This window comes from Helianthus annuus, chromosome 4 (genome assembly GCF_002127325.2).
Source record: "Helianthus annuus cultivar XRQ/B chromosome 4, HanXRQr2.0-SUNRISE, whole genome shotgun sequence".
NCBI lineage: Eukaryota > Viridiplantae > Streptophyta > Magnoliopsida > Asterales > Asteraceae > Helianthus > Helianthus annuus.
Genome location: NC_035436.2, coordinates 191,829,047 through 191,843,953, shown reverse-complemented (window position 1 = coordinate 191,843,953; position 14,907 = coordinate 191,829,047). Strand labels below are relative to the sequence as shown.

Below are 14,907 nucleotides of genomic sequence, written 5' to 3'. Positions count from 1 at the left end.
TCAAGGACAGTTGGCGTAACCCCTCCACGGGATGATCCTGAAGCGAAGAAGAAAGGGGATAAGGGGGTTGCTGAAACGTGGGGGGAGGCGGTGATGCTGGTGGTAATGTTGGTGGTGATGTTGGTGGTGCTGATAAGGGTAAGGGTATCGAGACGGAGGTGGAGTCAAGTGAAGCCACTCCACGCTAAACAATTTATACTAGACGTACTCCGGGTGGTGATGGTGCTACCTCCGGTGCTGTGCGTAACCCTGAATTTTAGAAAAGTCATGCTGATTCGTGGGATACACGTAATCCGGCTTGTGACGACCTCCCGCACGTTCCTCGGTGGAATCTTACTCAAGGTTCCCGGATGAGTGATTTGGCCAATTGTCATGATTTCTTGTCTATGTCACTCCCTCCTACGGAAAGAATGTTTCAAAAGAGGCGGAATCGGTTTGAGTTGTTGGACGATCATGTCCATGCTGGAGTTAACTTCTTTGCCACTTCTCAGGAGATTTTACGCGAATGGCGGTTGATGGGTGAAGAGACCGGAGAGTTTGAGAATGCAAAGAGGTTGTTTGCGGAGGAGAGGGAGAAGTTTAATGCAGAGAAGAAAGGGCTGCAGTGGAGGGTGTCTGATGCTGAACAGAAACTTGAGGAGCAAAAACAACTTAATGCTCAAAAGCAAAAAGATTGGGAAACCGCGTGTGAGCGTACCAATGCTGAAATGCAATCTCAGCGTGAGGCGATTGTTCGGTTGTCTGGGGAAAAATCAGAACTTGCTGAGGAAGCTCATCAGGCGCGCCTTGTGGCCGAGAAAAAAGAGAAGGAATACGTTGAACGAATCGATCGGTTGGAGGTCCTCGTGCAGCAAAAAACATTGGAGTGTGAGGCTGCCCAGCGCCTTCTTGATGAAAAGACGGCTGAGTGTCGAGCTTCTGAGTTTCTTGCGGAGGAGGCCTCTGCTGATAGCAAATGGTTACTTTCTCGTGGTGTACCCTTGGTAATTTGTTGAGTTTGCCTCGCTCTTTCCCTTTCTTTTATCTTTGTGGCCTCTCTTTTATTTAATCGCTTATTTTATGCAGCTTGCTGATCGTATCTTAAACTCGACTGAGCTTGCGACGTATATGTTTGAGTTTGGTCGGGCGGCTTTCAATAGTGGCCGAAAGTTTGGGTATGCGGAGGGTAAGACGGCGGTTATGAATAAAGAGAAGGATTATCATTTCGAGCTGTATAAAGAAGATTGTGACGGTGTATACGATGCTAAGTGCAAGGAGTTCTCGACTCTTGAATTTGCTGATGTTCGAGCTGTAGAGAAGTTGGCTCGTAAACCGGATGGGGTTGTTTTATTGAAGAAAGCTCTTGGAGATGATGGTGGTGCAACCGGAGGTGCTGGCACCAGCCAGACTTGAGGGTTGGATTCCGGCCTGTGCGCCGCGTATGGCCCTGTAATGTTGGTTGTTCGTTTAGACGATTTTATTTCTGTTTACCTGTTATGCGTGTGGGTGCTTGAACATGTTTGTCGGTGGACATTTTAACGTTGTTTATAAGTTTTATGCGAATTTTACTATCGTCACAATATGTGCATGTGGAATTACTTTGATTAGGTGTCACGAATGAAGGATGGCGCTGACAGGTGATGTTGTGTTAATACAACGTTTTATTCTGTCGTTTTTATGCGCACGTTGATTTGTGACTACGAAGTGATCGAGTTGCAGGTTATTGTGTGAGCTCGGCTGTGTTCAGCCTTAGGAGCATTACAATGTTTAATTACCTTGCTATCGATGTTTTCGTGTTTGTGTGGGCACGAAGTTTTGTTTTGGCGTTTTGTAGGCTTTGGTTGTGTTTCCGACCCGGCTGTGCACTTGGTTGTGACGAGCCTTGGAGGGCTACAACGTTTCCTATGGTCGAGCCATTGATGTTTTCGTGTACGCCCAAAGTAATAAATGCAGTTGTGACAAGAAATTTGCATAAAAGTAGCCAAACACTTCTTGTATTATAGTAAATGTGTTGGCGATTCGGCCTTTGCAATTACATAGTTGTTTTACATGTAGCACTTCCTAAGTTGTTGAGCATTCCATGTGCGTGGAACCTCTTTGTTGCTGATGGTTGACGGGTGGTCCGTAGGACAACCCTTAAAGGGTTTAATACAATGCACATTCTATACTTTATTCGGTTAATTGCTTGAATTTGGTAATCACAAGATGTTCGATGTTACAGGAGCTAAAGTGCTTGAAATGCGGGTTTAAGTAAGCTTGAATGGTTGTTGGAAGTTGGCATGAATAAGATGAGAAGAAATCAAAGATTTCATGAAAAAATGAAGGAAAGGAAGACTCAGCACCGTAGCCTACGCCACCTGGCCGTAGGTTACGGTCCTCTACATATTGCCAAATCCTCCGCCGTAAGACAGAAGAAACATGCCGTAAGGGAAAGCTGCTCGCCGTAAGCTACGGTGAGCGCCGTAGCTTACGGCACCCTGTTAACCAATTTTTGCTTGCTGACTGCCGTAAGCTACAGCAGGCGCCGTAGCTTACGGCGCTGACTGATCCAAAATTGTAACCTATGCATTTAATGCTCATTTCATGGAGTTTTATGGTGTCTTATCATATTATTTCGGTTACAAGCTGGGAAAAACGAATGTTGGGACTATTTCAAGGGACTTGGAGTCATGAAAACATATCTTTGAACTATCTTATCACTTATTTTCATCTAGACTTGGTTAGTGAACGATTTAGGGACTTGGTGGAGGATAGTTGTTCAAACCATGGATAGCTAAACTCTTTATGGTCATCTTTAGTTGAAGGTTTGTAGAGACAATTATGCTTAATTTCATATTTCTAGAATGGTAAATTGAATTTATGTTTTATTTATCATGGTGTGTTCTTATTTGCTTGTAAATTGTTGATGCTTATGATTATTCTATTTTGAAACCATACGTTCTTGGTGCCGTTGGCAATCGAGATATCATGGGTAGAACTAGGATCGGGTAAGGGTCAATTGGTCATCGGGTAACAACCTCACGTTCTAGGAATCTGAGTACTTAGTTCCCTTTCATCACAACAAATAAATTCACATGAACTATGTCTATGTAGTTCTTTCTAGTGAATGATAGCACAAATGTTGAAGCAAACCGGAAACTAAAGATGGTCACTCGTCTCTAATTGTTTACAACCAAAACTTTTCTTTTGCAATTTAATTAGTTAATCTTAGTTTAAAAATCAACCAATCAAACCTACTCTTGAATTTATTTTTCTTTCAATTTAGTTTGCTTTAGTGAAGTTAAACATACATCGAGATAGCACATATTCCACAAACTCCCTGTGTTCGATACCCACTTGCCACTATCTATATAGTTGTTATTGGGATAAATTTGCGTGACCACGACATCACGTCAATGGTGCGCAATTTGTAAGCTTCTTTGCCGAGTACTGCATCGATGATATACGGTCCTTCCTACTTGGGGGCCAGTTTTCCGGGCTTTTCTGCGTTGGAAGCTTCATTGTCTCTTAGGACGTAATCTCCCGGGTTGAACGTGCAGATTCGGACTCTAGAGTTGTAATATTTTTCCAGCTTCGTTTTGTATTTGGCCTCATTGATTGCTGCCATCTCTCTCCGTTCTTCTAGGAGGTCTAGATCAATCCTCATCTCTTCTTCGTTGTTGATTAAGTTCATGGAGAGCATTCGCGGAGATGGCAGCCCGATTTCTGCTGGAATGACTGCTTCAGACCCGTAGACTAAGCTGAACGGTGTTTCGCCGTTGCTTGTCTTTGGCATTGTCCTATGGGCCCACAATATGCTGGGCAGTTCGTCTACCCATCCTCTTCTTTTCTTGCCTAACCTTGCTTTGATACCATCAACGATACTTTTGTTGACTGCCTCTACTTGACTGTTCCCTTGCGGGTGCGCAACCGAAGAGAAGGTGTGCTCGATGTGTAGTTCTTTGAACCATCGTTCGAGGTCGTCTGCTGCGAAGTTAGTTCCGTTACCGGTGATGATTCTGAGAGGTAGGCCAAAACGGCATATGATTTGTTCCCATATGAACCGCTTGACGACTGTTGATGTGGTTGATGCAAGTGCTTTCGCCTCTACCCACTTGGTGAAATAGTCGACTGCGACTATTATGAATTTGACCGCCCCTGGTGCTTCCGGAAAAGGACCTACCACGTCTATGCCCCATTGTTGAAAGGGCCATGCAGTTGTGAGTGGTACTAGTTCATTTTTGGGGCGCATGGTCTTAGGCGCATGTCTCTGGCATCCACTGCACTTCCTCAACTCTTTCACCGCATCTAAATGCATCCCAGGCCAGTAGTACCCAGCGTTCATTACCTTTGCTACTACCATTCGAGGCCCGGCATGTATACCACAAATCCCTTCGTGCACCTCTCTGATCAAATACTTTGCATCTTCGGCGTCTACGCATCTCAGCAGTGGACCGAGGTATGACTTTTGGTATAATATTCCATCTGCCATCTGATAATGCTCTGCTTTGTATTGGATCTTTCGCCCCTCTGCTTTGTTTTCGGGAAGTACCCCTGACTGTAGGTACATGATTATTGGTGTCATCCAAGACGTTGTTCCTGTCTGGACAACGCTTACTTCTCTGAGTGGAACGGATGGGTTGCTCAAAACCTCTATGCACACATCCTTTTCTAGGTGTTGAAAACTTGTTGATGCGAGCTTACTCAGCGCGTCTGCTGGCTTGTTCTCGCTTCTATTTATGTGATGCACCTTGTAGGAGTAGAAGGTTTGTAGCAACGTTTTTGCTTGGCTGAGATAGAGTGCCATTACATCCCCCTTGGCTTCGTATTGGCCGTTGATTTGCCCTGCAACTAACATGGAGTCCACATGCGCTTCGATGTGTCGGACCCCCATTTTGATTGCCAACCGTAAGCCAGCCAGGAAAGCTTCATACTCGGCTTTGTTGTTCGTGCTCTTAAAATCCAGGCGTATGGCATATGTTAATTCATGTTTGTCGGGGCTTACCAGCCTGAGCCCTGCGCCTGCTCCATCTTCGTTAGACGCGCCTTCGGTGTATAACAACCAGGGCTCCTCTACTTGCTTTTTCTCAGCTTTCTCCATTGCTTTACACTCTCGATCTTTGTCATCTGGAACGTCCGTCATAAAGTCTGCCAAGACTTGGCCTTTGATTGATGGTCGTGGCTTGAAAACCACGTTGTGACCTCCTAGCTCTATCGCCCATTTGGCTAGTCTTCCCGATATTTCTGGCCTTGCGAGGATGTTGCCAATGTTGTAATTTGTTAGCACATGGATAACGTGGTTGGCAAAGTACCTGCGCAGCCGTCTTGACGCATGAATCAGCGCGAGGACTAGTTTCTCCATGATGGCATATCGAGTTTCTGGGTCGGTCAAGGTTCGTGACACATAGTAGACTGGTGTTTGAGTACCTTGACGGTCGACAAGTAACACTGCTCCCACTGCCCTAATAGAAGTTGATAGATATAGTACCAAGGGTTCTCCTTTGTTTGGTGCGGTTAATGTTGGCAGCTTGATGAGGCAATCTTTCATCTCGCGGAATGCACTCTCTGCTTCCGGAGTCCATTGGAACTGGCTTTTCTTCATGCAGTTGCGCAATGTCTTGATGAACGGAAAGGATTTCGCAGCGTGATTAGCTAGGAAACGATTGAGCGCAGCTAAACGTCCTGCTAATTTTTGCATTTCTTTGATGTTTGACGGGGAGGGCATTCTTTCAATTGCTTGGACCTTTTCTGGATTCACCTTGAAACAGTCTTTTGTGACGATGAATCCTAAGAATTTCCCTTCTTCCATTCCGAATGAGCACTTTGTTGGGTTCAATTTGATACTTACGCTGCGCAGCGTGTTGAAAGTCTTTTGGATGTTAGCCAGCATCGTGCCTTCTTCTCTACTCATAATCACCAAATCGTCCATGTATACTTCTATGTACTTGCCGATGGCATCGCTGAATGTTTCGTTCATCAACCTTTGGTATGTCGCGCCCGCATTCTTTAAGCCAAAAGGCATCTTGGTGTAACAGTACAGCCCTGTTGGCGTGCGGAATGCGGTTTTGTCTTCATCTTGGACAGCCATTTGGACCTGGTGGTATCCCTTGTAGCAGTCGAGGAAGCATTTCCATCTGAATGTTGTCAGTGAATCGATTTTTTCGTCTATATCTGGTAAGGCGTAGCAATCACGTGGGCATGCCTTGTTTAGGTCTTTGTAATCGACACACATTCTCCAGCTTCCATTTGGTTTCTTCACCATCACCGGGCTTGCTACCCATGTTTGGTATCTCACTTCTCGAATGATGCCTGCATTCAATAGTTCCATCACTTGTTCTTTCATGGCCTCGTGTTTTTCGTCGCCCAGGTGGCGTTTGGCGTGGACCACTGGGTTTGCTTCGTCTGCGACGTTTAGACGGTGTTCCGCTATGTGCCGTGGAACACCAACCATATCTGCTGGTGTCCAGGCGAACACATCCATGTTTTCATGCAACAACTTCTTGAGCGCCGCGCACGTTAAACCGGACATTGCAGGTCCCAACGTGACTATCTGTTCTGGGTATGCGATGTTTAGTACCCATTTTTCTGCCTCTGCGCATGGTGTTGATTTACTTGCTTTTGCAGGTCTTACCTCATCTGTTGTTAAAACTTCTTTGCTCGCGTATACAAGCGCAATGCTGTAACGCCCCAAAATCTGAATGTTAATATTTGTCGGATGTTCCTTTATGACACGTCATGAAATAAATAACTAGGCTATTTAACCTAGTTAAGGGTATGGTCAAAAGTATTAAGTAATGAAAGGTAGTGTCAGTTATGTTTTAAAGGAAAACCCGAGGGGCTAAAGTGGAACAAATGAAAGTTGTTTACTAATTAAAAGATCAACACACACACACAAACACACATACGTGTGTGTTCGTGAAGCTTCAGGAGCTCTCAAGAACTCCAAACCCTAAACATGAAAGATCATCCAAATTGAAAGGCTAAATGATGCTTAAATCTATAACCGAGCATGGATTAATGATCACCAACATGAGGAGATCATAAGGTATGTTTTAAAGTTAAGATTGGTGATCATGGGTGAAGTGGGTTATGCTCTAATCCGTGAGATAATATGAAATTGATTATGTATAAGGGTTAGAAACATCATATAGAACATGGGTTATGTAAGGTTTGTGTTAATTTTAAGTTTAGATGCGAAACCCGTTTGTTATGGTGAGGATGATGACTTGAATCACCATTTATGTTTAATTCTTGTTGAAAGAATGATGTATTATGTGGGTATGATGAATTATTGTTAGATGAAAGTATAGGAATATGATGATGTTATGTTCAATGTTCATTTGGTACGATACATGATGATTAGTAATTGATTTTGGTGAATTATGTATGAAGATTAGAAGGATATGCATGAATTAGTTGTACATTAAGCTTAGATGTTAGTACGCACACAAGGTGTTTGATGAAATGCCTAAACGACAATAATATGTGAAATCCGTACTATGCGCTTGAATGATGTGATGAATATATATGGATTGTTTGATTATATTAGTTTCGACTTAAGAATAGTTATAGAACGAATGAGAATTCTAGAAAAGAGTAAACTTAAATGATATTGACGTTAACTATGAAGATGTTGTTATGAACGGAATGGTATGTATATATGTATATGTAACTATTTGATTATGCGACCAAATATGTCCTACAAAATGAGTATGAAGCGTAGATGGCATAATGACTATGGTCTAACATGTTAATTTGTGAATGAATGTGTGTCTAAGTTGAAAAATTGAAATGCTTGATGGTTGACCTTATGGAAAGTCAACAATGGTAGGAATGTTGTAAGGTGGATCTCTTATCATAAATGTACGGTTTAGGAAGTCAAAGTGATGCACGGTATATTCATAGCAAGATATGTAATGGCATGTTTATATTATGCGAGTAAAAAGGATCTCATTGTTAATCTATGCTATGAGTTGCAAGAAATCCACTAATGAAAGTCAATTATTGAGCATAGATTTATCGTGATTGATGCTATGTGTGGCCTTGTTTACTAACAAGGGTGTCAATGTGTGGTTATGTAAGGATGGATAGCATGTCTACGGGCTCAAGTATGGAGGCTAACGGGTCAAAAGGAAGCATGGAACCTATGCTTGAACTTGGGCGCACAAGGTAAGTGACATCCAACTCACTTCTTAGTATACATAAGAACCTTCTTGTTATAAATGAAGGGAAGTCATGTATGGTATGGAATGATTGAAGGTATTAAGATAAGTATTAATCTAGATAGTCGAAGCTAGTTTGTGGGACTAAACGGGTTGAATAATTATGTATAAGTAAGGTAGCGGTAATGAAATTCGTTAAGAATGTGGACCCGAGGCAAGGATTCTTAGTCTAAAATGTAGGGAAAGGTTTTATGGACAATTGGAAACAAGTTATGTTGATATATGCACGAACGGGTCAAAATTTGGTAAAAGGGTAATAAGCCGAAGGCTTATAAGTCATAAAGTTAGGTAGTCCGTATATTGGATTTTTACTCTATGTGATAGAGAATTAAATTACGGTCGCGTAGGAAAAAGAATCGGGTAAAACGGATCAAAAACGAGCAAGTTATGCGAGTTTTAGTGTGAAAGATGGGAGCTGATCTGGGCACCACCGTAGCTTACGGTGCCACCGTAAGCTACGGTGGGAACTAGGCACTTATTCCTGCCGTAAGGCAGACTAGAACTACCGTAAGCATTTGGGGCCACCGTAAGCTACGGTAGCCACCGTAGCTTACGGTGGAGGTCTGATGCAAATGTATTGTTTATGTAATTTCTTCGTTTTTCCTCGAACTCGGACCCCGTGAACCCATTCCAAGCCTCGTTAAGTCTTTATAATGTTCCTTAACCCTACTAAATGGCTTGGTAAGTTACGGATGAGTATGAAACTCACTTTTAAGATCCGAAATATATCTGAAAGATATTTTAAAAGCATTTATGACATGTGATTCAGTTCGGGATGTGTGAGCGTGTACGCGGGGTAATGAATTAAGTATGTGAGTAGGTATGCTTGTAGGTATTAATGTATGTATGTATGTATGTAAGCACCTAAGTAGGTAAGTTGTACGCCGTAATGTATGCATGTATGTCAATATGTGAGTAGGATGTTTGTACGTAGTAATGTATGTATGTATGCATGTAAGTAAGTATGTGAGTAGGTATGCTTGTAGGTATTAATGTATGTATGTATGTATGTATGTAAGCACCTAAGTAGGTAAGTTGTACGCCGTAAGGTATGCATGTATGTCAATATGTGAGTAGGATGTTTGTACGTAGTAATGTATGTATGTATGCATGTAAGTAAGTATGTGAGTAGGTATGTTTGTACGTAGTAATGTATGTATGTATGCATGTAAGTAAGTATGTGAGTAGGTATGTTTGTATGTAGTAATGTATGTATGTATGTATGTATGTATGTAAACATGTAAGTAGGTATGTTTGTACGCCGTAATGTATGTATGAATGTAAGTATGTGAGCAGGTATGTTTGTATGAAGTAATGTATGTATGAATGTGTGTAGGTATGTATGTACGTAGTTATGTATGTAATGCATACGTGGTTTCAATACACTTAAGTATTGACGTTATTAACAGTGTGCCTCGAGAATGAAATGTGGTGCAGGTACTCCATCGAGGTTCGCTAAGGATTAGGCACCCGGATGGAATGACTACATCTAGAAAGATAACGGATGGAAAGAATATGTGGATAGAACAAATCGAGACTACACGATTAAGAATCTTGTTTGTATATAATGTATGCTAATGTTTCGATTGTATGTGGTGGGTGCAGGTAGTACGAATCACAGATTTTCATCACAAGGAGTAGCGATCAAAGACCGAGTCACAAGTCAGATTGTACGGGAATACTTGACTATGTAAATTGATAGTTATAAGTTAAGCTTTTGTTATGTAAATGAGTATAAAAGATGCATATAATGTAAGAAAGTGTTTCATAATGAACTTGCTAGTAGGTCAAAACGTTTTTAATGAAAGAAATTTTTATGGAACGAATTTCCGCTGCGTCTTTTCAGTTATAACGTGTTAGGGTGTTACAAGTTGGTATCAGAGCCCTGGTTTGAGAGAATCAAGTAACGGGAGGTAAATACTTGAACTCAAACCGGTGTGCTCTCGTGACCAAGAGCCCGTACAATCCAAGACTCGATTGAAGCCTAAAGGCAACAGCGAATGTAAGTAAGTATTAGATTATGTAATTGAAGGATACTAATAGTATGTTATGTGAAGGGTAAGCGCAATTGTTGAGAGAGATGAACTGTGAATGCGGTCTGGGACCGGTATCAAGGAAAGTAATGAGGCGAGTTGACCCCAGGTACGTAAATCTAACGTGTGGGCGTGTGAAATGGTACAGTTAACCAAGTGAAAGAAAAATGTTAAACAAATTATAATAACGACATGGTAAATAGGTTTTGAAAATGTCACACATCCCGAAACTAAATCCTTCGGACATAAGGTGGCGATTACGCGAAGACACGAAACTAGTACGTGGAAGGTGTACCTGGCCAGTACACAAGAAACGTATGACGTTTGTGAGACCGCGATAATTGTTACAGGTATGTCCGATAGAATTTGGTAGCAGCTAGGCGTGTGGGTGAAATGGGTAGTAAGACTCTCGGAAGGTTGAGAGTACTATGTAAGGGTGAAAGGTATAAGTGATAAGAATGAAATATTGAGTCCATAAGAAAGTATGGATTGATAATTTATGAATGCAATGCTTGAATCCACGAAACGGATTCAAGGGATGAAAGATACGAATGATGCAAATCCCTTGCAGATTTGGTTATGCTAAAAAGGGTTATGATAAGCTATACAAGTCGACCGGTTCAAGTTGAACAAGTCGAGTAAGGATAAGGTACCATCCGTTTAGAACGGGTGGTCGTGAATGCAATAATAAATGTATGAAGCTCAACCCGTTATACGGGTAGAACGAAAGATTTATGTTGAAAGCAATTAACCCGATGTTACCGGGTTGTAAGTGGTATGCTTGAATCTCATTAGAAAGCATGAATGAATGTTTGAATCCGTAAGGCGGATTCAATGAATGAAAAAGCATGAATGATGCGCCTGAATCCGTGAGATGGATTCAAAAATATAAAAAGATGAAATTAATCCGCCTAAGAAGATGTCGATAGTTTGACCATGATTGAGTCGAACGAGTCATAGAAATGAGTATAAGTAAAAGTGATAGTATAATAGACGAAGTTTTGTATAAGCTATGTGTTAGATGTGTTAGTAATTGACTCTTAGAAATTAGAATGATGACGGGCGGTGACCCGGACAATAACTTGAGTATGGGCGGGAATGGTAAGCTTAGTAAGAAATATTGAAACGATGTAATAAGGTTTTTGCAAGTAAGCATGAATGGAAGGAAGTACGAACGTGTACTTCAGTGACAAAATAATTAATTGAATAGAAAGATTGCATGTAAGAAATAGAATGTGCGGTACGTTATAGCAGGTACGTAGGAAATTGTAGAAGAGTTATAGGTGTGTAATCACCTAGTGTTATGAATGTTTGAATGACATATGCTAACCGCCGATATTGTTGATGATAATGTTAGAACTATTGATGTGATGAAACCAATCGTATTGGTGAAAGGACGTGCACGAGCGGAAGCTCATAACACGAAGGAATGAAACTTGGCCTGTACGGCTAGTGCACGAGGAGAAGATGATCGATCAGGGTTGCGGATCGTGGGTGGAAAATGAAAAAGAGGTTAGTAAAATGTCTAACTCATGATTGGAGAGATATGAACTGTCTATACACGTGAATTAAGTAATGCATGAAGTGAAAGCAATAGTAATGTGAAATGAACGAAATGATTTAAAGATAATATAAAGGTATGCAAGGTATACGTAAATGTAGAAAAGGTAGAATAAGGTTAACGTTAAAGTTAAGCATATATGAGTATGTATAGATTTCGGGTAATGATTAAATTCTCGTAAGATGAACTGCATGATACACATACGTATGTAAACTAAATAATGCACGAAGTGAGAGTAATTGTAAAGTGAAATGAAAAAAAGATGGTTGGAAAGTAACGTAAAGGTATGCATGGTACAAGTAATCGTAAAAAAAAACGTAGAAGGATGATCACGTTAGAGTTAAGTACATAGGTGTGTGTGATTACAAGTCAAAGAAGTATGTATATTGAACCGTGGTTGTCAGGCCAAGGAAATGAAAATGATATGCGAAATTATGATAAGGAAGGTATGGAATTATTAGGGAGAAGTCAATGATATGAATAATGAAATAAACATGAAAGAAACATTAATAGGAATGTTTTCGAAATTGGATGATAGTCATTGTGATGAGCTCGTGGTTGTGACGAGTGGATGTAGAGAAGGAATAATTAGTGTTAAATAAAGGTAAGAAAGGTTTCGGGGACGAAACCTCAATTAAGGGTGGTAGACTTGTAACGCCCCAAAATCTGAATGTTAATATTTGTCGGATGTTCCTTTATGACACGTCATGAAATAAATAACTAGGCTATTTAACCTAGTTAAGGGTATGGTCAAAAGTATTAAGTAATGAAAGGTAGTGTCAGTTATGTTTTAAAGGAAAACCCGAGGGGCTAAAGTGGAACAAATGAAAGTTGTTTATTAATTAAAAGATCAACAGACACACACAAACACACATACGTGTGTGTTCGTGAAGCTTCAGGAGCTCTCAAGAACTCCAAACCCTAAACATGAAAGATCATCCAAATTAAAAGGCTAAATGATGCTTAAATCTATAACCGAGCATGGATTAATGATAACCAACATGAGGAGATCATAAGGTATGTTTTAAAGTTAAGATTGGTGATCATGGGTGAAGTGGGTTATGCTCTAATCCGTGAGATAATATGAAATTGATTATGTATAAGGGTTAGAAACATCATATAGAACATGGGTTATGTAAGGTTTGTGTTAATTTGAAGTTTAGATGCGAAACCCGTTTGTTATGGTGAGGATGATGACTTGAATCACCATTTATGTTTAATTCTTGTTGAAAGAATGATGTATTATGTGGGTATGATGAATTATTGTTAGATGAAAGTATAGGAATATGATGATGTTATGTTCAATGTTCATTTGGTACGATACATGATGATTAGTAATTGATTTTGGTGAATTATGTATGAAGATTAGAAGGATATGCATGAATTAGTTGTACATTAAGCTTAGATGTTAGTACGCACACAAGGTGTTTGATGAAATGCCCAAACGACAATAATATGTGAAATCCGTACTATGCGCTTGAATGATGTGATGAATATATATGGATTGTTTGATTATATTAGTTTCGACTTAAGAATAGTTATAGAACGAATGAGAATTCTAGAAAAGAGTAAACTTAAATGATATTGACGTTAACTATGAAGATGTTGTTATGAACGGAATGGTATGTATATATGTATATGTAACTATTTGATTATGCGACCAAATATGTCCTACAAAATGAGTATGAAGCGTAGATGGCATAATGACTATGGTCTAACATGTTAATTTGTGAATGAATGTGTGTCTAAGTTGAAAAATTGAAATGCTTGATGGTTGACCTTATGGAAAGTCAACAATGGTAAGAATGTTGTAAGGTGGATCTCTTATCATAAATGTACGGTTTAGGAAGTCAAAGTGATGCACGGTATATTCATAGCAAGATATGTAATGGCATGTTTATATTATGCGAGTAAAAAGGATCACATTGTTAATCTATGCTATGAGTTGCAAGAAATCCACTAATGAAAGTCAATTATTGAGCATAGATTTATCGTGATTGATGCTATGTGTGGCCTTGTTTACTAACAAGGGTGTCAATGTGTGGTTATGTAAGGATGGATAGCATGTCTACGGGCTCAAGTATGGAGGCTAACGGGTCAAAAGGAAGCATGGAACCTATGCTTGAACTTGGGCGCACAAGGTAAGTGACATCCAACTCACTTCTTAGTATACATAAGAACCTTCTTGTTATAAATGAAGGGAAGTCATGTATGGTATGGAATGATTGAAGGTATTAAGATAAGTATTAATCTAGATAGTCGAAGCTAGTTTGTGGGACTAAACGGGTTGAATAATTATGTATAAGTAAGGTAGCGGTAATGAAATTCGTTAAGAATGTGGACCCGAGGCAAGGATTCTTAGTCTAAAATGTAGGGAAAGGTTTTATGGACAATTGGAAACAAGTTATGTTGATATATGCACGAACGGGTCAAAATTTGGTAAAAGGGTAATAAGCCGAAGGCTTATAAGTCATAAAGTTAGGTAGTCCGTATATTGGATTTTTACTCTATGTGATAGAGAATTAAATTACGGTCGCGTAGGAAAAAGAATCGGGTAAAACGGATCAAAAACGAGCAAGTTATGCGAGTTTTAGTGTGAAAGATGGGAGCTGATCTGGGCACCACCGTAGCTTACGGTGCCACCGTAAGCTTCGGTGGGAACTGGGCACTTATTCGTGCCGTAAGGCAGACTAGAACTACCGTAAGCATTTGGGGCCACCGTAAGCTACGGTAGCCACCGTAGCTTACGGTGGAGGTCTGATGCAAATGTATTGTTTATGTAATTTCTTCGTTTTTCCTCGAACTCGGACCCCGTGAACCCATTCCAAGCCTCGTTAAGTCTTTATAATGTTCCTTAACCCTACTAAATGGCTTGGTAAGTTACGGATGAGTATGAAACTCACTTTTAAGATCCGAAATATATCTGAAAGATATTTTAAAAGCATTTATGACATGTGATTCAGTTCGGGATGTGTGAGCGTGTACGCGGGGTAATGAATTAAGTATGTGAGTAGGTATGCTTGTAGGTATTAATGTATGTATGTATGTATGTATGTATGTAAGCACCTAAGTAGGTAAGTTGTACGCTGTAATGTATGCATGTATGTCAATATGTGAGTAGGATGTTTGTACG

At 40.3% G+C, this 14,907-nt stretch overlaps 1 protein-coding gene and 1 long non-coding RNA gene across 2 annotated transcripts; one reads left to right on the top strand and one right to left on the bottom strand.

Moving 5' to 3' along the window:
• Window positions 1-3,433: 3,433 nt before the first annotated feature.
• LOC110934078 lies at window positions 3,434-6,487 on the bottom strand. Its single transcript, XM_022177272.1, has one exon. The coding sequence runs from the start codon at window positions 6,485-6,487 to the stop codon at window positions 3,434-3,436; it is 3,054 nt and encodes a 1,017-aa protein (XP_022032964.1).
• Window positions 6,488-6,962: 475 nt separating this feature from the next.
• On the top strand, window positions 6,963-9,883 carry LOC118491182. Its single transcript, XR_004890696.1, has 3 exons — window positions 6,963-7,003; window positions 8,041-8,127; window positions 9,786-9,883. It is a non-coding gene; the product is annotated as an uncharacterized LOC118491182 (long non-coding RNA).
• The last annotated feature ends 5,024 nt before the right edge of the window (window positions 9,884-14,907 follow it).